Source organism: Vanellus vanellus (genome assembly GCF_965231255.1).
Source record: "Vanellus vanellus genome assembly, chromosome: 13".
Lineage (NCBI taxonomy): Eukaryota > Metazoa > Chordata > Aves > Charadriiformes > Charadriidae > Vanellus > Vanellus vanellus.
Genome location: NC_138918.1, coordinates 7105852 through 7131607, shown reverse-complemented (window position 1 = coordinate 7131607; position 25756 = coordinate 7105852). Strand labels below are relative to the sequence as shown.

At 48.4% G+C, this 25756-nt stretch overlaps 3 protein-coding genes across 4 annotated transcripts; 2 read left to right on the top strand and 1 right to left on the bottom strand.

The window, feature by feature from the left end:
• Positions 1-430: 430 nt before the first annotated feature.
• On the bottom strand, positions 431-4326 carry SMIM3 (small integral membrane protein 3). 2 transcript variants are annotated; one of them, XM_082489676.1, is made up of 2 exons: positions 4203-4326; positions 431-1397 (listed from the first exon to the last, which is right to left on the bottom strand). In XM_082489676.1, exon 2 carries the CDS (start codon positions 1394-1396, stop codon positions 1217-1219), a length of 180 nt encoding a protein of 59 aa, XP_082345802.1. In that variant the 5' UTR covers position 1397; positions 4203-4326; the 3' UTR covers positions 431-1216. The 2 variants fall into 2 exon arrangements, with proteins under 2 accessions (XP_082345802.1, XP_082345801.1); XM_082489675.1 differs by lacking the exon at positions 4203-4326 and adding an exon at positions 2063-2167.
• On the top strand, positions 4167-17263 carry DCTN4 (dynactin subunit 4; the record flags this gene model as incomplete). Its single annotated transcript, XM_082489674.1, has 13 exons — positions 4167-4301; positions 6027-6097; positions 6527-6705; positions 7621-7664; positions 8419-8526; positions 10091-10164; positions 10519-10631; positions 11957-12066; positions 13090-13163; positions 13597-13651; positions 14133-14240; positions 14612-14709; positions 15211-17263. 13 exons carry the CDS (start codon positions 4167-4169, stop codon positions 15422-15424), a joined length of 1383 nt encoding a protein of 460 aa, XP_082345800.1. The 3' UTR covers positions 15425-17263.
• A 262-nt stretch (positions 17264-17525) lies between these two features.
• On the top strand, positions 17526-24797 carry RBM22 (RNA binding motif protein 22). The gene is made up of 11 exons (XM_082489708.1): positions 17526-17656; positions 18334-18387; positions 19355-19384; positions 20435-20567; positions 20841-20941; positions 21129-21301; positions 21871-22071; positions 22585-22749; positions 23181-23269; positions 23799-23930; positions 24619-24797. The coding sequence occupies exons 1-11, from the start codon at positions 17603-17605 to the stop codon at positions 24747-24749; spliced, it is 1263 nt and encodes a 420-aa protein (XP_082345834.1). The 5' UTR covers positions 17526-17602; the 3' UTR covers positions 24750-24797.
• Positions 24798-25756: the final 959 nt, after the last annotated feature.

The following is a 25756-nucleotide window of genomic DNA, read 5'->3' as shown; positions in this document are numbered from 1 at the left end:
CTCATTATTCGTGACCTTTCTCACCATGAGTCACCAGGACTCCTGCCACACACCAGAGCCCAGCACGAGGCTGGCGGTGGGGAATGATGCTGGTCACCCGAGTGGGATAAAAGCAGCCACTGCTGCCGCCACCACCAGAAAGTCCCTGGGGATCCTTCCCACTCGCTGTCTGACGGTCGCTGCCACTATCACAGCCAGATTTGGGTTCGCAGCCCCAGATCGTGGGGCTGGGCTGGCAGCATGCATCCCTCGGGGCTGTGGCCAGCAGGCTCAAAGGCTGGGCAAGAACCCCAGGGAACTGGAGCCAAGGTGGTGCAAGAGGTCAGTGCAGGGAAGGTTTCTGGAGAGGCTGCAAAGTATCTTAGATCCTGCCCACAAGCACCCAGACACCATCCGTAGCATGGACAAAGCTACACGACACACTCACACGTAGAATAAAGTCCATTTATTTCATAGCAAGGGGCAATCTACGAGCTTACACGGTCCCTTGCCACTGGCTGGGCATGAACCCCCTGCTCCCCCTGCTTTGCCTGCCCAGGGGAGAAGCATACAGCCCCCCCCCAACACGGCTGGCCTGCTGGCCAGAGCTGCCCACACTCCTCTGCTCACGAGACTCAGAGGAACCGAGCATCCCATAGTGTTTTCTTACAGTTTCAGCAGATATCCGATAGAGGAAAAGCCGGTGCCAGCTGCACATCTGCTGTGCAGCCAGGACGGGCTCTGCCACCGATGCTTTTAGCCAAGTCTCCAAACGCACAACCAGAAGCCACATGCATCTTGCGTTGCCCCTTCTTTCCCATCCACCTCGACAGCTGGGACTCCAAAGAAGGAATAACTTTGCTGGGCATTTCCACTTCTTGCTGCTTGCCTGGGAAGAGACAGGGTAACCAACGAAGGTGAGACCAGCCTGCCTGCCTCATGGGAGCAGGTCACTTCTAGCTGGACACATCCGCAAAGTCACACATGTCCTTGCTGGTGCCTGGTCCACCATTTCCCCGACGGTCCCTGTGAGCTCGGTGGGTAAATAGGAGGCAGTGGGTTCACGTGCTGAGAGCCAGGTCCAGGGGCAGGTGTCTGGGTGCTGGCTCACTCCGGTTCCTGTCCATCTCTCCCCAGCTCTCAGGGTGCCCCACTGGGCTTTGTGGGGTCCCCAGCATGGGGTCCCATGGCTGTGGCACCCTGCCCAGCAAGCCATCCATCCCTCGTCATCTCTGCCTCACACAATGCCATTGCGCGTGGGGTGAGTCCGTACACGGTAGATGATGACGGCAGTGGCCGGGCAGAGCACCAGGGCCGTCATGACGAGGATGGTGGCCATGATGATCAAGACGATGGCCCAGATGTCCAGGATGTGCTTGGGGAGGGCGGCGGGACCTGTGGGTTCAGAGAGGTCCATCCTGCAAGGGAGAAGCAGAAGGGTGATGGGGCAGCCCCCTCCATCCCTCCCGTAGCCAGAAACGCCCCCATTGATCTGAGCACCCTGCTGCTTTCTCCAGGGAGACCCTGCGGCCACATCATGCCTTGGCCTCGGGCTCCTTTGAGCGCAAAGGGCTTTGGTAAAGGCTCCTTCGAGAAGCCCCAGGATTTATAGCGTGCTTTGATGCAGCGGGATAAAAGCCCAGGAAAAAAACTTCCCTGCTAATTGCCGTTAAAGGAGCCGATGAAGCAAAGCCACAAGCAGGCATCCCGCTGGTCACTCACGAGTAGGTCACCGCGTGGGAAACAGCGGGACCAGCGAACCCGGAGCCCCCCTCCCTTGGGGGGAGCCTCACACCTCCCGGACCCCCCCGAGCTGCCTCCTGCTGAGTCACGGGAGTTAACGTCTTAATTAGCAGCAGGGCTCGCGGCTGAGATGCCGGACATCACCCCTTCATGGGTCCCGCAGCTGCCCTCCAGCCGGGCCGGAGCTCCGAGACCGAAAGCACCGGGCTGAGCCCCGTCCCCGTCCCGCCCGCAGCCACCCCAAGCTCCGGCAGCCCGTGGAGGGGAGGAAAGACCCCCGCCGCGGGGCAAAGGCGGCGGCAGCAGCAACCTGTCCTGCCCGCCCTGCGCCCCCCCCTACCTGCGGCGCTGCCCGGCTCCGGCTGCGGCGACCGGCGGCGGCGGAGACAGGATCCCCGCCGGGGGAGGGAGCCTCCGCCTGGCCCCGCCCGACCGGCCCGGCCCGCGGGGGGACGGGAGGGAGGGAGGGAGGGAGAGGAGGGGAAGGGGAAGGAGAAGGGGAAAGGAGGGAGGGAGAATCTTTTTTTTCTACAGCAGGATAAAGCAAGAGCACACTCCAGCTCATCTTCCCCCCCCCCCCCCCCCCCCCCCCAAGATGGGGTCCCACCAGGGGAAACCATCTGGAGCCAAACTGAAAGTCTCAGGTGACAGAGAGGTGCCGTGGGGACACTTCACAGCTTAAGAAAGGGCTTTTCATAGAATCATAGAATGGTTAGAGTTAGAAGGGACCTTAACGATCATCCAGTTCCAATTCCCCTGCCCTAGGCAGGGACACCTTCCACCAGCCCAGGTTGCTTCAAGCCCCACCCAGCCTGGCCTTGAACACCTCCAGGGATGGAGCTTCCACAACTTCCCTGGGCAGCCTGGGCCAGTGTCTCACCAACCTCAGAGTCAAGAATTTCTTCCTAATATCTAATCTAAATCTCTCCTCTTTCAGTTTAAGACCATTACCCCTCATCCTATCGCTCCACTCCTTGATAAAGAGCTCCTCCCCATCTTTCCTGTAGGCCTCCTCTAAGTACTGGAAGGCCACTATAAGGTCTCCTTGGAGCCTTCTCTTCTCCAGGCTGAACAACCCCAAGTCTCTCAGCCTGTCCTCATAGCAGAGGTGCTCCATCCATCTGATCATGGCCTCCTCTGGACTTGCTCTAACAGGTCCATGCCCTTCTTATGTTGGGGGCCCCAGAGCTGGATGCAGTTCCCTGTCCCACTCCTGCATCACCACCAGCGGGGCTCACATGCACCCACTTGCCTCTGAGGCCCAGGTCAAGTGGGAAAAGCAAAACCCCTGAGAGTCTCCATAAAACCCCAGCAGTGAGGCGCCAGCCAGTGCTCCCCAGGGCTTCAGGGCAGGACTGATTTATAGAGACACGGGGAGAGAGCATCTCCGGGGAGGCGGCAGACCTCAGCATGCCGGCTGGGAACGGCATTTCCGCTGCTCAGTGGAATATTCCACTCCGTCGGCAGTGCTGAAGGGAAAAGCCAGCATCAGCTATTCCCAGCTGGCCCCAGGAAGCAAGGTGGGATGCTCTGATTTTCTTGCTGGGACACAAGCCTGGTGTTACCTGCAGTGAGACCCACACACAGCACCCTTTACCCCCACCTTTCCTGGGGAAACCTGCTGGATTCCCCGTGGCGGAAACCACTGCCATGTGCTCTCAGGCACTCCTGGCCTCTGGGCACTTCCCAGGCACGCAGCTCCCCGCTCCCCTGGGAGCCAAGCACAGGCAGCCGGCGGGCAGCATCCTCCCTGCCTTCCCAACTGTGTATCCCCCTCCAGCTGCTACTAATGGATAAAAAGCACGTGGGGGCTTTATCGCAAGTGGCAGCAGATCCTCATGGGCAGCGGTTTCCTCTGGAGCCGCACAGGCAGAGGCCAAGAGTGGACACAGGCACAGCATCCAGAGACCCCACGCTTTCTCTGCTGATCCCACGACACGGGGACATTTGTTTTTGTCAGGATCCCTTCTTAGCGACCGTGAGGCTAAAGAGAAACCACCTCTGGGGGGTGTGAGGAAGTCCGGCACCTTGTGGGTTGGGAGGGGGATGCGGGCAGCGAAGCAGGCGTGAACGGAGGCTCCGGGAAAGGCCACGGGAAGAGCACAGGGGAACGCGCTACAGCAGCTGTGGGGTGTGCGAAGCGGCCGGGCTGGCGGCCCTGGCCCCGCGCCCCCCGCAAGCCCGCCGGGACCCCGCTGCGGGCAGAACCGGGACACGGCTTCTCTTCCTCCCCACCACGGGCGGCGCTGGGTCCTGCAGCGGCCCGGAGCAAGCACAGCCACCAGCTCCAGCACGGCTCCAGGCCCGCAGCCCAACCGGCGGCCAATACACGCTGCCGCTGCCGCCACCGCCCCGTCCCGCCAGGGGTCACGTGGGCGGGGCGGCGCGGTGACGTATGACGGCGGCGGCGGCGGCGGTGCGGCGGCGGCCGCCCCCCTCCCAAGATGGCGTCGCTGCTGCAGTCGGAGCGGGTGCTGTACCTGGTGCGCGGCGAGAAGGAGATGCGGGCGCCGCTGTCGCAGCTGTACTTCTGCCGGTACTGCAGCGAGCTCCGCTCCCTGGAGTGCGTCTCGCACGAGGTAACGGCGGCCCGGCCGCGCCGCGCCGGCAGCTCGGGTGCGATGGGGTGGGACGTTGCCCTGTCTGCGCACACGGATTGGGTGGCTCTCCTGCCGGTCGTTAGTTGTCTGCCTTGCTATTGGTTGGTGGCGTGGTAAAGGGGTGGGCACAGCGGTGCCTCCACGGAGTGGGGTGATTGGCGGTGGATGAGGGATGGGGCGGCGCCTTGCATTGGATTGGCTGTGTACGCCTGTCTGTTGGCTGAGTTCGGGCCGCGATTGGCTGAGGCGCGCTTACCAGGGGTGGGGGCTGCCGCGAGAGGCGGCTTCCCCTCATAGATGTGCCCCCCAGCCTCCGCCATAGGGCCCGGCTGGGTGGGAGCAGCCCTTCCACTGGGCCCGGCCGGGGTAGCGGAGACCTCCCACCCCGCCCCTCCGTGGGGCTCGGGGCAGCGGGGACCCTCCCCACCGCACTCCATCCCACCCCACGCCTCCGTGGGGCCTGGCCAGAGGGGACAAAGGCCCCCTTCCCACACACATCCCCATCGGGCCCGGCCGGGGAGGAGCCCAGACACCCACAGGCCCACACCGCCCCATAGGACCCGGCCTGTGGCGAAGGCCGAGCAGGGCCGGGAGCTCCCGCACCGTACCCGGGCTTGGGCTGGTGCTGTGTCACAGGGCGAGAGCTCTGCTCGGGCGGCCCCCGGGGCTTGCCGAGGTTTGCTGGATGCATATGCGTGGCAGCACTTGCTACCAAAGTAACAAAACTCAGGCCTTCAGCGTGCATCATACTTGTTTTGAGAGTTAATTCGGGGTTGAGAGGGTTTGGTGTGAGTTTATTTCCACCTGGACAAGATTTTCCCTGGCGTTATACAGTGGGATTTCTGCTGTGGAGGCTTTGTTCTTTGTCCAGGAACGGCGGGGGCCTTAAGCTGTAGATTGTCATCAGCATGGAGCGATGGTCTGTTGGTGCATGGGGACCTGCCTGGAGCACTGCCTTTGTGCAGCGCAGAACATGGGCAAGCCTCGATCCGGGGGCTGTTCCTGTAACTTCACAGGTCGTCATAATTGTTTGTGTGAAAAGTCTGGGTGAATTAAAAATTAAAAGAATGACCATGCAACCTAGATCTCTTCGGAAATGTCAAAGCCTCTGAAGAGTACAAAATAGATTTGTCACCAAACTGCATCCGTCATGAATTTGCTATAGTGTGACAAGTGCAGTCAGTCATAGTGCATTTCCATGTTTAATAATAAATTTGGGTTCCTCTTCAGAACAGAGACTCCCTTCTTGCTGCTGCTGTTTTAATTAACAAAATTAGTTTGTGACAGCAGACAGACGTAAAATGTTTTCTGAAATGTATGGATTTCTGACCAGTGTAAGTACAAGGGAAGAATAAATTTAGACATAAATGGAAAATAGTGTGTTAAAACCTGCTATCAAGCTGAAAAATAAAATTCTGGTAACTGCAAAAGGTCAACACCTAGTTATCTTTTTCCTATTTACTAGGAGTAGTTTAATCAATCCTGACTTAAAACATGTGATTTACATTATTAAAGATCAAAATCTGGCTGAGAGGGGCTAAGATTCCAGATACCAAAAAATGTCTCAAGTCTTCCCTGACTTCACCTGTCTGTTGCCAGACACAAAGCCTTCTTAAATCGTGTAGTAGGGTTTCAGGCTGCTGCCAGCATGCTGTCTAGACAAATGTGTGCCAGGAAGTGTGATTTGACCATCTTCTTCATCAGGTGGACTCTCACTACTGTCCCAGCTGCCTGGAAAACATGCCTTCAGCTGAAGCCAAGCTGAAAAAGAATAGGTAAGGTTTCTTTGGCTCTTTTCATCAAGACTCCCTATTTTGAACAGCTCCTTCCTTAGTCAACACCCAACTGTATGTATTTGAAACTCTCTTCAAAAATTACATTGCTTCTTGTTACATTTTAGGCAGTTTTGGGCAATAAGTGTCTTTCCATGATGTATCGTGTGCTTTTCATGTTCTAGTTTTTTGATGACCTGCTCTCATAATACAAAGGGTTTTTTAGTATCATCCAGTATGTCTTACTGTTGCCATTCTTATGTTGATGCTGAACCCCTCCTGTTTCTTTTGATGGCTCTGTTGCTCTTTTTACCTACCACTTGCATAGGATGAAAAGCTCTCTTGGTTTAATCTTGATTTGCTTGCTGAGAGCATATTCCTTGGCTTGGGATCCTTGTCAGAGCACTGTCTTACACACCTTCCTCTTTACAGGTGTGCTAACTGCTTTGACTGCCCCTGCTGCATGCACACCCTTTCCACCCGGGCTACGAGCATTCCTGCTCCGCTCCCTGATGACCCGGCCAAGACTACCATGAAGAAAGCATATTACTTGGCCTGTGGATTTTGCCGCTGGACTTCCCGGGATGTGGGCATGGCAGACAAGTCTGTTGGTAAGTGACAGTCAAAGACAGAAAACTGAGTAACAGCAGGAGTCCAGTTTGTGTTTTGAAGGTAACAGATAATCAAATTAGTTTCTGACTGTACAATATACGTAATGTCTGTCTAGGTTTTGAGTCACAGTTGGAAATTCACAGGAAAACGGTTTGTTGCTGAAGTTTCCTCTGAAGCGCTGAGATGAGTTAGTGGAACATGTGACCCAAATGCTCATGTTACCTGACTAGTGAGAAAGCTGTCAAACGAGGGGCTTTTTTAGTTGGTGCGCTCTCCCCACAGTTGGGATCTTGTTTGTGTACCTTCAGAGTCTTTGAAGCCACTCAGTCTGACAGCATAAGCATCTAATTTATTTTCCATCACTTATGTTCACTTAGGCTTATTCTGGAGTTGTTAGTGTTTGTACTTGGTTTTTCTCTTCACAACAGCACTGGTACAAAGCTTTCATCTATTTCTTGGTGCATAAGACATGCAGAAAATACTGTTGGGCTCCAGAAATGAGTAGACCAAGCAGATCCTCTGACTATGAGTGTTGGTGTAATTGAAGACTGGGAGTTGAAGATGCAGGGTCATGGGCAGCCAGTAAGAAGAGAGTGTTTTTGTAAACTTATGTACCTGATACTAAAGTGACTCCTAGGTGCTGTTCTGAGTACCTCTCAAACAGCATTTGTGTAAAAACAGAGTACAAAAGCTGGTGAAGTTCCTTCAGGCCAAACCTGCCTGTGAAAAGCTTTTAGGGGTGTGTATTTGTGCAGGCATGCATGAACTTGAAGAATTGTGATGGTAAGTGTAGCAAAAATAGGGAATGTCATATTTCATGACTAAAATGGAGATAGTTGGGTGTTAGATGTTATTTCTATGTGGAGTCTGGAAATCGTCTTCTGAGGACTTTGTTTTTTCTTTTTCTTGTGCAGCTAGTGGTGGCTGGCAGGAACCGGAGAATCCTCACACACAGAGGGTGAGTAATGGGGAAGGCCATGCTTAGGCTGAGACACAACAGCTAGAAAGAGCTGTTAGAGACACCGGGCCCTCTCAATCACTTTTTCTGCATCTATATAATCCTTCAGATACCAGTTCCAGTTCCTAATCTCCACCTTGACTGAATTCAATGGAAGGAAGGCCTCTTAGAGGCTCTCCTGTGGATATCGCAGTATAATATCTCCTTTTCAGAAGAAACTCAGTTGAAAACATCATATCTAATAGTGCTGTTAAAACGACACCAATGAATATGCTGTGTATGTATGGGGAAAAAAAAAAAGCCGTTTTCCGATCAAGAATGTGTCTAGGATCTGGAAAACAGAGCTGCACCTTTACAACCTTTCCCTGTCACCAGTTAGGGCTCTACACTGCATGTGATCAGCCTCAGTGGGGGGAAAAGATGCCGTTTGCTCCATTGATCCAAATTGCTTGGCCACGTGACTACTCTGTCCAGTCATAGAAAACATGTGAACAAAATCTCAGTTGCTGAACTGCAAAGTGAGAATTGGACACTGCTCTCCAACAGATGTCATTCCCAAAGGAGGGTCAGTTTGTCACCCACAGTGTGGGTTAAGACACACAGGCTTCTTTAATGTATATAATTCAAAACAGCTAGTACTAGGAACAGAGTGAAACAAGTAACAGGAACCCCAGCTTGTTCACAAACAAATACTGCAGCTGGTCTGGCATTTGTTCCCCGTTCACTGTGTATCTGTTCCTTTTCATCCCTCCAGATTAACAAACTGGTAGAGTACTACCAGCAGTTGGCTCAGAAAGAGAAGATTGAGCGGGACCGAAAGAAGCTGGTGCGGCGCCGGAACTACATGCCCCTGGCCTTTTCGGTGAGCTGGGAGTACGGTGTTTTCAGGGCAGGAAAAGTGATACACAACTACCTCAGCTTGGAAAATTGGATAGTTGGTAGCATGATAGGGCTACTCAGCTTTTTTTTTTTTTTTTTTAATTGAGAACAACATGAAGAAAATGTGCTAGGTTATGTGGATTTCTTTAGAGACAAGTAGTTTTACACCCATTATTGTGTATTACATTGCCTTTCTCTCTAATAGTCCTCCCTGATAATGCCAGAAGGGTTCCTATTTACCATGCAAAGGAGTATGTTATCCAGCAGTGAAATGCAGTGCAACTGCAGTCATGATACCAGTAGCTTTTTCTCAGGACAGCTGCATACCACAGCTCAGTAACAGTTAGATCAGGATTGTCTGGCACTTTTCTGCATGAAATTTCAATTGAAATTAACCATAAGGCTTGATTGTGGCCTGAATGACTTGTTTATTGTAACTGGCAGGTAAATGCTTACTTTGTTTAGCTGGTGACTCTGCATATGCTTGCTACTTCTCAATTAACTGTGCTTGCTCTGTGCCCTTGCTTGTGTCTTATGGCTGCATTTTTTGTCTCCGTTGCTACCTGCTGCTATTTTGGGGGCTCTCCACAGCAACACACTATACACGTAGTGGTAAGTCTTTTCACAGTTTCTGCTGGTGTTAAAGCTCTCAGGGTACCAACTGAAGGGCAGTTACAGATCCTACTCTTCACCTTGCCTCAGGGCCTCTAGCTTGGATGTGCCTAGAACAAATGCACTTGAAGGCTAATGAGGTAATACCTGTTAGAAAAAATATTTTTTTTGTTAGCTTACAAACAGGGCAGTGTCTTCGGGTAAGTAACACACACTTAAAAAGCTGTTCTTCACAAAGCTTTGTTGAGACACAGCCATCTGTCTGCTCAAGGCAAATGGCACTAACATTAGTCTTCTGATCCATGAAAAATCACCAGGGTAGGCTGATGCCTTCATTTCTCATTTGGTCAGAATTCAGGTTTTCAGTCCTGCCCAGAAGGAAGATTTCTGCCTCCAAGCACCTTGTGTACAGCCCAGCTATAGAAAGCTGAGGAGCAGCTCAACTATTCCTTCCAGTTGGTGGTGCCTGGGAAGACAGACCTGCAGGTTACAAGGCTTGTTGTAGGTTGAACCTTCCAGCTGCTTCTGATAGTGCTACAGAGCATTTCAGATGGATGCATACCCACATCAACCCAGTTCTTTTGCCAGCTGAGCTCTCACTCTGCACTACTTGACATGCAATTGCTCTGAAGAGAAGATCAAGGGGAAAATGTCAGTAATGCAGGCTGGTGATTTAAGGAAAGAGCAAAAGCTTTATAATTATTAGCCACGTACATCTGTCTTTCCCAGTGCAGTGTGGTGGTAGTTGTTTTCTCCTTACTAACAGTTTGAGCAGAAGAAGAAAATCTTGGGAAGCACTGAATACCTTTCCTTTTTTGCTTTCCTTTGCTTGTCTCCCTATGCTTGTCATGCAGCTCAAAGGATGAGTTTGCAGTAGGTCTTTTTGTCCTGGTGGAAAGCAGACCTGAAGCTGACAGTTCCTTTTTCCCTTGTAGGACAAATACGGCTTGGGAACCAGGCTTCAGCGCCAGAGGCCCGGAGCACCGATCAGTGCCCTTGCTGGACTCTCGTGAGTCTCAGGGTTGGGGTTACCTTTGCGGAAAGGATAGGAGGTGTAGGCAAGAGAGCATTAAAGCAACTTCAAAAAGATGATGAACCATATTAGCAGAGATCAGTGAAAGGAGCTTTCTTCTTTGGAGCATTAGAGAGCTGTCAAGTCCTCAGGCATCTCTGTGCAGCTGCTCCAGATGTTTTGCTTTCTGTTAATAGAAACAAGAGACTGCTCACCTCCTTTTGCAGTTACTATTGTCTTGCAATCTCAACTCTCGCTGCCTTCTGTGTTATAATGCAGTTACTGCTGTTGCTGTCTGTCAGAGCACATGTGCTGTATTTTGTGACTGAGTTGTCCCTCACTTTGCTTCAGGCTGAAAGAAGGAGAGGACCAGAAGGAGATCAAGATTGAGCCAGCTGATGCAGTGGAAGAAGTGGAACCTCTTCCTGAGGATTACTACACAAGACCAATCAATCTGACAGAAGGTAACACTTTAATATTCTGTCACCTTTTGCCCTTACATTTTATAACAGGGGCAGTGCCTGTGAATTTGTCAGTGGGCTTCCTAATGGCCCGAGGTTTTAGTAATTTTTATGCTGGGATTGAAATGGTGGGACATTTGTGACTTTTTAAAACGGTAACTTTGAATGCAGCCTCAGCTTTGTGTTGTACATGAGAAGCTCAGAGCCAAATACGTCAGGCCTCTTAATGGTTGTTTCATTTTCTCACTGACTTTAATTTCTCTGCATGTGAAGTGTCAACTTTTGAATGGAGAAAAGAGCTGACGCCCTTTTTCAAATAATAGCAGGAAATAAGGAAGTAGCTGAGCTACTGGGGAGTTGGAACCAAACCTGAATTGTTAAGTAACAGTTGCGCATTACTTTGACATCAGCTTGGAACAACTTGCATACACTTGCCAGTTATTTAGCTGGCTCATGATTTAATCAGCAAATATTGTAAATTGGTCAATGAAACTTGGGAACAAGTGGGATAAACCAGCAGGTACAGGAAGCAATGTGGACTTCTGCTGAAGTGGCTCCAAATGAGACAGATGTTCTCGGTAGTCCTGCAGGCCTACAAAGTCCACCAATATTGATTAATCCATGGAAAGTTTACGGAAAGGGGTAGATCATCTTGGTCTCCTTGTCTCATGAGACTGTCAGCATTGTGAGAGTATGATGTTGGTAAAGAAGACAACTTTCGTGGTTCCCTGCAGTGAGGGAAAGGCTGCCAGGTGGCTTACTGCCCGTTAGACACTGGGGACAGTGAGGGGCCTGTTTTTTGGGAGAAACCCATGGGAAGTTTGGCTGCTGGAATTCTTTGCCTCGGGAACTATGTAGTCACTAATTCTGTGCGTGAGTCTGAGTTATGCTGACTCCTTGCTGCGAAGCTGTGTATTGTACTCGTGCAGCACCCAGCTGTGAGGGTAACAAAGCTATGAAAACTCATTTGCCCTTGGGGGGGAAAGAATTTATTTTCTAGATGATTACAAAATTCTGTTTCCACCCCAGCTGAGCTTTGAATAGAGATCAAGGTCCCTTGTTTCTCCTGGGCTGGTCCTGATGTTGCTCTAGTGTTACTGTGCCCAGTCAGGGCAGCCCTTTATACAACTCTTCTATTCATTCACTGCTGGAAACAGTGATACTTGCCAGTGGCTTCTGAATTATTTGATGCAGGCGAAATTAAGTTTCTTGGAGATTGTAGCATGTCCGCATACTTGCTCTTAGGCCAGTGCATGTGTACAATGTAGCTCAAGTTTCATGGCCTGAGAGAAACATTAATTTGGTCTTGCTTTCTGTTGTGCACCCAGTGACAACTCTGCGTCAGCGTCTGCTGCAGCCTGACTTCCAGCCAATCTGTGCTTCCCAACTCTACCCACGTCATAAGCATCTCCTGATCAAACGCTCGCTGCGCTGTCGGGTGGGTAATTAAATACAAAAAAGCGCTTTTTCTAGGCCCATAGAACTGGGATTGTGGGAAATGGCCCGTGTATTTCTTTTTAAAAGAAATGTCTCGCGTGCTTCTGGTTGTTGAAAGTTCTCAACCGAATTACTGGTAATAGCACTAGGAGATGAGGGAGGCTGTTGCATTTCTGACATGATGAAGATTGTGAAAGGGGGACAACATTGTCAAAAATACATAAAGATACAAAGGTGGATTCACATAAGGGTGTGTGTGCTCTGTCTAGCCAAGGAATCATGAAAGGCTGCCAGTACAGTCAGAATTAAAAAAATTCTGCTATTACTAAAGACAAAAATCAAGTCAGCAAACAAAATATTAGTGAGAGACAGTGCAGAATACTGAAGATGCCTTAGAGTGAAGGCAAAAGAGAATATTTCAGAGAAGAAAAGCATAGAGCTGGGAAGTGAAGATACGCAAGAATTGAATCCAAGTTCTGCGGTTGGCTTACTACATGGTCTTCAAATAGGTGCTTGCTTTCTCAGTGAAACGGAGTCTAGTTCCCAGAGTAATAGAGCAATATTCTTCTAAGTATATAAGATGTAAAATGCTTTGCAAATGCAGAATATTTTGTCAGAAATAAATAATGTCAGGCTGAACCTATATTTGAAGAGTAGCCAATGGGAAGATCAGTTTTGAGTTCCAACAATTTGGGTTTTTTAATGGTTTCTGAAGTGTAAGTCAAAGTGCTTGCAGGTATTTGTGCCTTCTTCCTGCTGCAGTCAGTGAGTGTTGTGAGTATTTTTAAGCCAGGTTCCAAATCTTGTGTTTCTGAGATTGCACTGATATTGCTGGTTATGACATTTTCAGACTATCAATGACTTGACACAGCAATGGCTACGTACACCCCAACACAGTTCTTGTCTGTGCTGTGCTAGAGGCCAGTAGTGCTGTAGCTAGTGCCACGGTGCTTGTAGTTCTCATTCTTTTAGTTTGTGACTGCACACTGTCTTTGTGTGCTGACTAAAATGTCTTTGTCTCTAGAAATGTGAACATAACCTGAGCAAACCGGAATTCAATCCAACATCTATCAAATTCAAGATCCAACTGGTTGCTGTGTAAGTAAGATATAGGGGCTGGGGAGAACAACTGCCTATCTGTGCTTAGTTAATGCCTTCTGTTTTCATTTCTTTTGTACTCTTGATTTGACCTCTTACATGATTGTGTCATCTCTTAGGGTGGCATAATCACCTTTTTAATATATGCAGCTTATCTGTAGTAGGTTTGCTTCCTGATCTTCTAAAAAGTTTGCTGAAGGTTTCAGCAGTTTGAAAAAGACATTGCATGCTGTGCCAGCCCCACAGAGTAGCAGGATTTTGTAGGATTAGGCTTATATAGCAAAAAGGCATTTCATTTTTCTGTTTAATGTAAGCTAAGATCTAATAGCATTGAACAAGTTAGCTGGATGTCTATGAAGACATCCCCCTACTTTGAGAGGTAGGTTACACACAGCAACACAGTCCATCATGGTTGTTTGCTTTGTTCTTGTAGTAACTATATCCCTGAAGTGAGAATCATGTCTATTCCCAACCTGCGCTACATGAAGGTCAGTACTTTTTTCCAGAGATGTCTTGGGGTGAGACACAGCCGGGAGGTGTGGATGTGGGATCATTTTGGAATATGACATGGTGTGATGATTGTTCCCTGAGGGCTTCACTCGCTCTGTTTTAGAGAGGTTGCAGGGTTTAAGGGAGTGGTCAGAACAACACTGCATGTACGTGTCACTGAGCAGATTACCGTGCAGTGTGATGTTTGGCATCATAAGCACATACCAATATCTGAAGAATAAAAGGTGTGGAGTTGAGATCGTGGCTAGATTCCAAAGATGCGTATTTCTTCTATTAAGAAAGAATGCTGCATGACATTGGCACCTTTCTTATGGACTGGGGATGTTCGCTATCTATCCCTTGAGTGTATGTGATGCAATTGTTGAAGGTGTTGATCAGTCACAGAAGATGGAGGTGCTAACAGTAACGATGAATTTTAGAGTAAATGCTTCTTGAACTGTGATTCCTGAATCTTCCCAGGAGAGCCAAGTCCTTCTGACTCTGACCAATCCAGTGGAGAACATCACACATGTCACACTGCTGGAGTGCGAGGAAGGAGACCCTGACAACATCAACAGCACTGCCAAGGTATCATACCCTCCTGCTGTGCAAGCCCAGGCCTCTTCCAAGGCTTTCCACTCCCATTTATCCTTCCCATGTCACACTTTTCATATGTCCTTCGGTCCTCCTTGGAGCTTAAATAACTGTCACCAATGTAAACATCAGATCATAAAGTGTTTTGAAATTGCATCTCTTCATTTTGATCCAGAACCCAAGGGAGAAATACATGATTTCACTGGTAGAGTGGTAACCAGATGGTACCGGAGCGGAGCAAAGCCCAAGATGAATCATTTTTTTTCTGTTTAACCGTAGTAAAGCAGCCCTCAGAAGGGGAGGCTGCTCAGAGTGTAGGTGGTGATCAGCGCTGAAAGGCTTCTTCTCTTCATGCTCTGTTTCAGGTGGCAGTTCCTCCCAAGGAGCTTATTCTAGCTGGCAAAGATGCTGCGGCAGAATATGATGAACTGGCAGAGCCTCAAGACTTCCAGGATGACCCTGAGTGAGTGTCGTCTGTTCTGTGGGGATCCTGTCCCTTAAATCCTTGGCACTTCAACCAAGTAACTTCCTTTCCTCTCTGTCTCCAACATATTTGTTTTGGTTTTGCTTTTTTAAGGTTTTCCTGTGCAGGGGATTGGTTTTTTTGGGGTGGTCCAATATCAGCAATGCAAATATTTCTGCTTGTATTTTGGACTATATGGGAGACGGAGCACAGCTGGGTGGTATATAACTCCCACCACCAAAGCAGGCGTGTTCTGTTTGATGGATGTGCCAGCAGCTGTCAGAGTAAAGGGGGTGCCCACGTTCTGATTGTGTGGCGGGCGGGGAATGTGGGCTCCCTGCAAAAGCAGCAGCAGGGAGTCAGCTGGAAACCAGGGCAGCTGTTCTAGAGGGGCATACTCTACCATAAACTGATCATCCCTGTTACATAGTGTTGGGATAAATCAGAACAATTGTTTCAGGACTTGGCTGACCTAGCGTTCTTTTGTTTTCTGCCTTGCAGTGTTATTGCCTTCAGAAAAGCCAATAAGGTAGGAGTTTTCATCAAGGTCACCCCGCAGAAAGAAGAGGGCGAAGTGACCGTGAGTTTCAAGATGAAGCACGAGTTTAAAAACCTCGCTGCTCCAATCCGGCCCAGCGAGGATGGCGAGCATACCTCTGAGGTCATTTGGCTCACCCATCATGTGGAGCTCAGCCTCGGTCCAGTGCTCCCATAAACGCTCCCACCGCTTGCGCCCCAACGGCTGGCCGCAGGATGGACTGTCAGAGTGGAGGAGGCACCTGGTGAAACGTTCTGCGAGAGCTCCTTTGTGATGTGTGGGTGTGTGCCACAGGCCCCAGCCGGCTCGCAAGGAGGTGGCTGAGGGTGCCGTGGTTTGGGATGGTTTGTTCTCCTCCCCTCCCCCCCCCCCCCCGGCCCTTGTTGTAGTGCCCACTAACCACTGCTCTGCTTCCCTGCACTGCCACAGCCTCGTTTAACTTGCAGCACGTGTTTCAGCACAGAGAAAGATCTCGCTTTCTCCAGATTTGCACTACACCTGGCTGAATTCGGTTTTAATAACAGAAAAGAACTCATGTTGTGCTTTTTTTTTTTTTTCTTCATGTTGGCCCACAAACCTGATGTTACATACTCAATAGTGAACAAATCCTTTTTCACACAGAGCTATGCTCTTCCCAAACAAACATTTTAGGAGGTGGCCGTGTCTGCTGTGTTATTGGCAAGTCCTTGGCAGCAGCACAGTGCTTTCTTTCATTTTTCTGCTTCCTCATAGGATACCTCAGCTGTGGGGGACTGGGATGTACAACCCTACCACTCTGGCATGTGTAACTTGCTTAGTTGCGGTGATAGATCTGTTTTCGCAAAGGAAAATGATGGGTTTGCTTTAAACTCAAACCGTAGTTTACTCTAGTGTTGGTGGATTTGACGGGCAGCCGAGCTGGCTGTCAGCCCGCTGTGTTCCGGATGGAAGTGGTAACATGATGCGCTGCAAGCTGGGAATTCAGGTCCTGGTACAGCTCTTGACTGAGGCAGGGATGCTCCAGAGAGGCTGTCTGGCAGTCTTCAGATCAATTAAGGTCTGTTAATAGGGGTAGTGATCAGAGTATGATACCTGGAGAGGTACGGTTAGGTCTGGTATACATAAAACTAGAGAGGCTTTTGGAGTTTGGCCTCTGTCTTTTTCCAGTTAGGGTGGATGGGAGGGAGGTGTAAAGGTGGAGAGACGGTTACAGGTTAACTAGCATACACTGTAGCATGAGGTGATTTATCCGGGGTGTAATTTGGCTGTAGTCCAGGCTAAAATGGGTAATTAAGAGTAGCGTATCCAGGATACTGAATTACCACTAATTGCACAGCTTAGGGCAAGCGGCTGAGGTGGCTCTTCCCGCAGAGCACTCGCAGTTCAGACGCTGCCCTCCGTTCGACGTTCCTCATGGGCCTTTCTGTGCTGGGAAAGGCTGGAACACCAGCCGGACCCTCACACCGTGGTTCTTCCAGCTCGCAGCTGCAAAATCCTCCGGGCGGGAGGAGGCTGCCCCCAAAAACGGCCTCCCCGCAGCCCCAGGAGCCGGCCTTGTGCCGGGGCAGGCACCCTGCAGCGGGTCCCAGCCCGGCCAGGCCTCGCGTTGGCCACTTGGCGTAGGTTACGTAGGGATGTACAGCATGAGCTGAAGAGTTGTAGTTCGTAGTTCGTGTGTAGTGCTAACGCCTGCTGCCGCTCGCCGGGGTGCCCAAGTGCTTCTCTGCAGTAGCCAAAATTGCCGCTACACTTGCCACACTGATATGGAAAAGAGCCTTCAGGGATGCTCCGTTTCTCACTGGAAAGAAAAAGCTGCGTTGGTTTATGTTATTGTGAGCGTTGTAAGTTGCGTTGGTTTATGATGATATTACCTCGGTGAGTTGTTGCCCCCCCCCCCCCCCCCCCCCCCCCCCCCCTCCGTAGGTGCTGTATGCCATAGGAGAGGTGTCGGTGTCCCCGCCTCACCCCTTCCCGACCGGCGGCTGTTGCCTGACTGCTTGACGTCGTGTAGTGACCTTCAATAAAGCAAACGTGGCTCTCGGATTCCTCGCGTTGGTTCTTACGCTGCGGTTCGTTAGAAAATAATAATAATGGAAAAAAAAAAAAAAAAGCAGCCAAGCGCGCCCCCCTCCCCCCAGCGCTCCCAATGGTCTCGCCCACCCCGCCGTGGTTCCGCCTGCCCCGCCCCTTCAGCTGAGCTCTATGGTTCGTCGTGCCTAGAGCGCCCTCAGCCCCTGCTGCCACCGCCTCCCCTCGCTCGTCCTCTGGTGGAAGTGGTGTCACTTCCGGTTCCCGCCGCCTGCCGGGAAGGAGGCGGAGCGGAGCGGCGGCTTCCGACGGCTGAGTGCGGAGCGGGGCCGGGCCGGGCCGGCCGCCATGTCGACATCGCTGGGTTCCAACACCTACAACCGGCAGAACTGGGAGGACGCGGTGAGCCCGGGGGGCCGAGCCGAGCCTGGGGCGGGTGGTGGGGGGAGGCTAGGGTGAGAGGTGAGGCAGGTTTTGGTCTGGGCGGGCACCTCCCCGTCGTCCCCCTGTCCGGAAAGGGCCTGCCGCGGTTACCCGGGCCCTCCCTGCGGGCAGTGCAGGCTGGAGAAGGGAGCGGGATGCGGTGGGCGGCCCCTCCACCCCCCGCGGCGGGGTTTGGGGTGGCTGGGGAGGTCTCCCGGCAGGTGCGGGGGCTGAGCTGGGCCCGCTGTGCTCCCGTGGCCGCGTTCTGTGGAGCGTAGGCCTTTCCTGGGTGGGCACAGTGCAAACAATAGATGCTGAGGGGTGTTGGGGGAGGGAGGTGTATGCATGTCATCTGCCGCAGTCAGGTCGCTGAATAGCTTAAGATCTCAAGAATCTGCTGTTTGTTTGTTTGTTTGTTTGTTTTAAGTTTTACTTCAAACTGGAATAGCTAGCAGGTCGTGGTTTTTTCGTAATGCAGGCCTTGCATCGTGGCTTGTAGCAATCCCAGTGACTCTTTTTGAGTGAGTCTTTTTACATCTTTCAAACAGTCTGATTAGTTTAACTCGGTTGCATTGCGACAGTGAATTATTTGAATGCTGTTGTGATGATAGAATTTGTTGCAAATTCCTGATTTTCTTTCTTCTTGCTTAATTCAGGATTTCCCTATTCTGTGCCAGACATGTCTTGGAGAAAACCCGTATATTCGAATGGTATGTGCCTGTTTGACTGTGCAGTCCTCTACTCTGTGTTGGCCCTAGAACTGCTGAGTTTTGGGGACTGAAATAAGCATGGCTACAGGAGGAGATGCAGAGGTGCACATGCACTCCTAATTAGTTGGTTCTGCACAACAGGATTTGGTTCCGGACATTGTTGGTATGTGTTGTCATAGCATTAGGTATGTGATTTAAGAACAAATCAGTCAAAAAGGAGAGCGAGATGATGTAGTCCAACATCTAGAGTGCAGGAAATACTAGAAAAGAGTGCTTTGGAACTGGTGGGACACAGAGAACAGTAAACTGCTGAAATATTAAATAGCTTAGCGTAATTTCAAAAATGTGTGGGATATGCACCTGTAAAAATAAGTTAAAACTGTCTTATGAAGTCTGCTGATGGTAATTTAAATGCTTACTTGTTTACCTTGTTTTCCTCTGCACAGTATGAGTCAGTCCCCTAACATTGCTTTTCTCTGTGCTCAGTCCAGTTGTGTATGACCTACATTTACTTTATCTTTCCTTCACATTTCTATTCCACCAAGTTTGTTGAGAGAGATTATGATATTTTTGTGAAACATAACCCTACCGCCAGTATAGGGGATATTCTAAACCTGGTTATTTTCATGGACTTATTTCATGTAACATCATCTTTGCTTGAAAATAGCTATTAATGTTCCATTTCATTCTTGTCTTTCATCAGTACATGAGGTGGAGTTTATAATACTGTGTTTTAATGAATGTTTGTTTCTAAAACAAAAATGTATTGAGAGTTTTTTAGGATTTTTTTTTTTTTTTGGTCTTGTTGACCTGCCAAGGTGTAAGCCCGAAACATAGGGGTGGGTGAGTCTAAATGCAGCATAATTAGGAAAAAAGCACTGCATTATAACATCAATTATGTCTTTTATATTTTATGTTGAATTGATGATATTTCATATTTTCCTTTATTGTTTTAATTATATTTCAGACCAAGGAAAAATATGGAAAAGAATGCAAGGTATGTGTGTTTTCTTTTGAAGAACAAACATCTAAAGTGGCGCATGACTAGGAATATTAAATTTCAATGTTAAAAAAATCTTGTCAGTTTCAGAAAATTGCTTATCTGGGTTAACAACTTAAAATGTTTATGTAACTGTACAAATTTTTAGGTCAGTCTACTGTGTGCTTTGTTAGACAAAGTCAGTCTTAAAGTAGTAAAATTATTGAAGACTCTTCAGACAGACGTAGGATTTACTCATGTTTATCAGAATTAGGTTTTACTAATATTGTACTATATTTGAAGGTATTTCAGCATTTTAAATAATCTCATATTTTCTCTTGCAAATTTGTTTTTACTTATAATTGGTGCATAAATAACTGGAGTTTAGGTTTTGCTGTAAATATGTTATTCATGGCTAGATGGTGATTTGTATTAGCTGTCTGAGAAAAAAAAACACGTTTATTTCTGAGTGAGCAAGAAATATTTAGCGTTGTCTTGACTGAGAGAAATTCAAGAGGTTTTTTGCCCCTTTTATCAGTTGTCATCTGAGGTAGGGAGAAGGTATGTGCTAAAATCTTGCTTCCCTTTCTCAAACCATACATGCAACAGAAGCAGATGCATCATTCCACCAGGTAAGATAGAGACCAGTTGTCATCTTGTGGGCCAAAAGTCTCATAACCTCCCACTGGGCTTACTGCTATGCTGATGACTGATTTACAAATAATTGGTAATTTCTCTCTAATAGGTCTATACCGACATCTTCTGGAATGAAGAAGAATTTCTTTTTCCTTTGAGTTGATCTGCTTTCAGCATTTGGGTTATTGTACTAAAAAAAAAAAAAAAAAGAAAGAAAGAAAACAAATTTAAAACTTTCTCCTGTTAAAGCAAGGCACCAAATAGAAACAAGTATTTCTTGTGAGGTCTGAATCTTAGCACTAAGGGGAAGAAGTTGTATTTACAATTTAAAGAGATTAGATGTGTTTGGTTTCTAAGTTACTGTGCAAGAACCAGAATGGTAACTTCATTGCTGTGTGATAGTGATACAAATGTTGACTTTTTGTCTTTCAGATTTGTGCCAGGCCTTTCACAGTATTTCGCTGGTGTCCTGGTGTTCGTATGCGTTTCAAGAAAACAGAAGTATGTCAGACATGCAGCAAGCTGAAGAACGTCTGTCAAACCTGTCTGCTTGACCTGGAATATGGTGCGTACCAAAAGATGTAAGCTAAGAGGAGCAGCTGGTTGACTTCCCTCTGAAATAGAAGTGAAATGTCTTTAAATGTGGGCATGTAATTGGCACGATTGTCTCTGGACAGAACAACAAGTCTTGATGTTCACCTCTTTTCTGAGGTTCAGGGGCAGTGTGGTATACCTGAGCACTAGATGAGTTATCTCTGGCTAACGCACATTGCAATAACTACTTCTGCTCTTTCAGCTTGTGCTTCATATGGATTTGTTGGGGTTTGTTTCATTCTAGGTTTGCCTATTCAAGTCCGGGATGCAGGACTCTCCCTTAAGGATGAAATGCCGAAGTCTGATGTCAATAAAGAGTACTACACCCAGAACATGGAACGAGAGGTAAGAAAGTGTAGTGACAATCACGTTCTGCATGTGTGGTTGTGTGTAGGGGAGGAAAGGGGCCAAATTTACTTTAATGTAAAGGAATGATGCAGCTCATTTTAAAATCCTTTGCTTGCTCTGAATCTATACATTAGTTTTCAGTAATGGTAAAAATCTCGTTGCTTTCCTTTTAACTACTGTTTAGATATCCAATTCTGATGGCACCAGACCAGTTGGTGCACTAGGAAAAGCTACTTCTACCAGTGACATGCTGCTGAAGCTGGCTCGGACCACTCCTTATTATAAACGTAACCGTCCTCACATCTGTTCCTTCTGGGTAAAAGGAGAATGCAAGAGAGGAGAAGAATGTCCCTACAGGTACAGATACAGCTTAAACAATTGATCTGTTCACCGCGGTCAGATACAGCTCCCTTGGGGTCGAAGAACAGGAAATGCTATAGTGGACAGGACACACAACACTGTGACTGGGGTCAGTGCGAAGCTTGCAGTCAGTTGGCATGCAGCGACAGTGAATAAATCTGTGTTGTGGCAAGTTCGTTTGTGAGGAATTAGCTGCATGGTCTTGTAGTGTTTTGCTGAAGCGGTGACGGCAGCTCTTCTCTTGCATAGTTCATTTTTTCCCTGAGTGGCGTCAGTCCCCTCAATCAGAGATCTTTGTATTTGAACAAGAGGCCATTTGAAATCCAGCCCTTGTGTTTTGTAGTGCTGAATGCTGAACTATCACAAGTGCCATTCATTCAGAACTTGAGGCAGTCCTGGCTGCAATTTAAGTTCTCTGGTCTTTTTCCATTTTGGCTTGTTTATATGAACATGGTTAAACATCTAGGCAACCAGGGGCCTTTAGAAGGGGAGGTAGGAGTTATAGTTGTTTTAATTTGATGCAGCTGTGACTGGTGGTATGAAATGCTTTGTTTGCTGAACCTTAGACATGAGAAACCTACAGATCCAGATGATCCGCTGGCTGATCAGAACATCAAAGATCGTTACTATGGAATTAACGATCCTGTGGCTGATAAACTTCTGAAGCGAGCATCAACCATGCCCCGTCTAGACCCCCCTGATGACAAGACTATTACTACACTGTATGTTGGAGGGCTTGGAGATACTATCACTGAATCGGATCTCAGGTGTGTTGGATGAATTTGTATTGCCTTTGCCTTTTTATTTGATGCTTTGATTACTGCTTATCTTTAAGTGAGGAAATGTCTCTTGCAAGGAAAAAAAATTAATCTGGTTTTCAGTTTTCCTTAACGGGGAACTGGTTGGTGGCAAGTGCAGAGGAGTGCCAGCTTGTTGGAGAACAGATAAACAGGCACATTTCAAATGCTTAGATTAAAATTTCACTCTTTAAAAATGAGTCATCCTTCTGAGCTGTTGGGGGTACTGTGTTACACTTTTTACAAGGAAGTTCCATAGCCTCTCTCTAGCTAGCTGCTGAGAAAAGCTGCTGCAGAGTTTTTATTGCTCCATAATTGCACAGCGGGGCAAGGGACTTGATTTCTAATTGTTAGTCTGAACTGGTGATGGAGAAAAGAAAGGATCTGGGCTTATCTATTTCAGCACATGATGAGATCCTACTCTGCTATGGACCCTGTGGCTAGGAGGAGTCTTGTTTCATAATCATTTTTTTCCCCACACAGAAATCACTTCTACCAGTTTGGGGAGATACGGACAATAACTGTAGTTCAGAGGCAACAGTGTGCTTTCATCCAGTTTGCCACCCGGCAAGCTGCGGAAGTGGCTGCTGAGAAATCCTTCAACAAACTCATTGTCAATGGTCGCAGGCTGAATGTCAAATGGGGAAGGTGAGTGCTGGGGGAAGAAGCCTTGAAGATGCTGCTACAAGGTTCTTCATCCAGTTTATGCAGTCTTGAGGAGCAGGATTGGATATTAAATTGGAGTAGATACTGAGTTCGTAAATATTTGGGGTCCTGTTATGGTTTGTTTTTCTTTCAGCAGTGGGATCTGGGTTGGAGATAACACAAATTGCATAAATTGTTTAAGGGGTTTCCTGGTTGATGGTTATGGGTGAGTTTCTGTAGTTTTGCTTCTAATCCAGCTATCGTAAACACTGTTTACACACTTTGTATCAGCTGTCTCTGATATTCTGTGAATTTTTCATCTTTGGCCTGAAGCATTTGTTCTAGACTAGATAATGTAAAACTATTGTGATGTGAATATCTGCTTATCCTGCCTTTTCTCATCCTTGTCCTAAGACATTTGTCTGTTTTTTTAGATCCCAGGCAGCAAGAGGAAAAGAAAAGGACAAGGAAGGTACTACAGAATCCGGGATAAAGTTGGAGCCAGTTCCAGGACTTCCCGGAGGTGAGGGACTTGTTCTCATCTCTGAAACACTTAATGCTGACCTGCTTCCATGAGAGAGGCTGGTTGTTAAACCTCTGAGAGCAGTAACAGAGTTCAGGACGGTTGCGGCACTGGTGAGCCCAGAGCAGGCAGTTACAGTAGGTTTGCAGCGGATCCAACTAGGATGGGAGACGAGCTTTGAAGTACATTCTTGATGAAAAGAGAGTTTATGTGATGAGTGAAAAGTTAGTGCAGAATTAAAGTTACTTAGGTCAGATACTGGCAACCCAGGCTTTTCAAGGCTTGGTTAACGTTTACCTAATCCACTGAGTGTTGTATGATGGGAAAAGCAAAGCTGGTTTCAGGTGAAGAAAAATGGTGACTGTTCTGTAGTTTCAGTGCAGCCTGTTTCTCGCTCTGGTTCATATGTGCAATAGTAGCAGCAGTTTGTCCTTCAGGGAGAACTGATTGTGCCCCCTCTCTGAAGGCAGATACCTCTGCATATCGTGACTGAGAGATTTTCCGTAACCACTGTGTACTTTTTCTGCAGCTCTCCCCCCTCCTCCAGCTGCAGAAGAGGAGGCTTCTGCAAATTACTTCAACCTACCTCCAAGTGGCCCTCCTGCCGTGGTTAACATTGCCTTGCCACCTCCTCCTGGCATTGCTCCACCACCACCTCCAGGTACTTGTGTTTCCCCTTCAAGTGGGGGTGTTTAACTTGGTGTTAGAGGGTATAGTCCTCCTTCCTCGGCTATGCTGTGGCACTGATCCATGCCTTGAGTTGATTTTCCTCATCCCTGATCATACACTGTAAACCGATGATCTAAAATGAGCTGTCAGCATGGTTTAATTAAACTGAGCTGCCTGTTGTGGTATGTATTTATTCACTTGCAAATTCTCAGGCATGTCAGAGATCCCTGTTACTGGTACTGAGACCTACGCGGTGCTTTTGCCGGCTGTGTAAATGCCACGTTACCTGAACTTCAAAGGGCCATTCTGCAGCTGATTGAATGCCAGCCTGTGTTTGGCCCTGTGTATATATCTACCCAGAAACCCATTTTTTTATGGGATGTCAGAATCTTGTGGATGTGTTTGCTTTGCTCTGCAGTTGAGTAGAAAGCACTTAGATTGGCATTACAGACACCTGTCCAGTCCCCCCACCAGATTTTATCTGGGAGTAAGGATGTGCGCTGGGTAAGGATTGTCCCCAGTTGTGCTGGAAAGAAGGGAAGGAGTTTGGGGAGTTGAGGAGTCATGGGAGATGTGCACCTTTCTAAGGCACAGCTGTAACCCAGCTGTTTTCTGTCAGTAGTACATCTGTATTGTCTGTTCCATTGCTTTGTCTGAAGCTGCCAACTTTGTTTCTGCAGGTTTCGGACCACACATGTTCCACGCCATGGGCCCCCCGCCTCCCTTCATGAGAGCGCCGGGCCCCATTCACTACCCGTCTCAAGATCCCCAGAGGATGGGTGCCCACGCGGGAAAGCACAGCAGCCCCTAGCACGTCGTGCCATCCTCATCATTTAATTAAAAATTATTTTCTAGTTACCATGGTAGCACCATATGTTGAGCTGTGGGTGAGCTAGAGAAGCCTTATTTCCCTGCTTGCAGACACTGGGCGAGCTGAGCTCCGTGTCTCCGCTAGCTAATTGGATCGTTGATACATCCCAGATCTTTCGTTTAGTGTTGGGAGGGGATGGGGGGGCGGCGGGGGGACAGACAGAAGGGCTGTCGGGGGTCTCTGGATCAGGTGTACCAGAATTATAGTGCTAGCCGTGTATCCCATTTGCACATTTTGGAAATAAAGTTCTGGAAAAAAACAAAACCAAACCCTTTTCAAGCCCATTTGATATCCTCAGTCTGAACACTATGGACTGTTTCAATGTAACCACAGACTCTTCTCTCTGTCCGGTAACTAATGACTTATTCTAGTGAGGTGTTAAACCAGGAGTGAATAAGGGCTGAAAAACAAGCTTATCAGATGTGCCAAATCCATGGCTTTGCTTTACTATTGCTAAACAATTTTCCTCCTTCCTTTTTCCTGATGTTCTTAAAAAAAAAAAAAAACCCAAACAACACAGAATCTTTTTTTGATTCTTCACTTCTAATCCTGCATGTCCTGAGCAAGGTGTTAGGCCATGCGAGTAGCTGCCAGGTAGTGCCGGTGGGACGTGGAGTGCCAGGTAAGCAGTTGCCTGTTTTAGCCTGGTGACAGCCCCCTTGGTGACACCCCCTCGGTGGCCCCCTGAGGCTGCGCTTGTGTTGCTGTCAGCTGCGGGGGGGGGATGACGTGGCACAGCTGCAGGCTTGTCCGGGGTATATTTGGACCGTGATTGGGGCTTTCGAGGCCTGTGGATAGAGTGTCCTCTCAGACTGTGAGATGGATCCCACTTTGTCCTGCTTTGCTAAGACATGAAACTTCTCTTTCTGTGCTCCAGCTATAGTGTTTGCCCGGGAGCCACCGTGTCCTGCATGGAGGCTGCTGTTGAGTGAGATGTACGTACATGT

Bases quoted from the DNA above. Each gene is read 5' to 3' on its own strand.
- SMIM3 (XM_082489676.1), bottom strand. From the start codon at position 1,396: ATGGACCTCTCTGAACCCACAGGTCCCGCCGCCCTCCCCAAGCACATC.
- RBM22 (XM_082489708.1), top strand. From the start codon at position 17,603: ATGTCGACATCGCTGGGTTCCAACACCTACAACCGGCAGAACTGGGAG. The intron at 19,385-20,434 runs GTATGTGTGTTT...TTTGTCTTTCAG, and splicing joins AATATGGAAAAGAATGCAAG to ATTTGTGCCAGGCCTTTCAC. The intron at 21,302-21,870 runs GTACAGATACAG...GCTGAACCTTAG, and splicing joins GGAGAAGAATGTCCCTACAG to ACATGAGAAACCTACAGATC.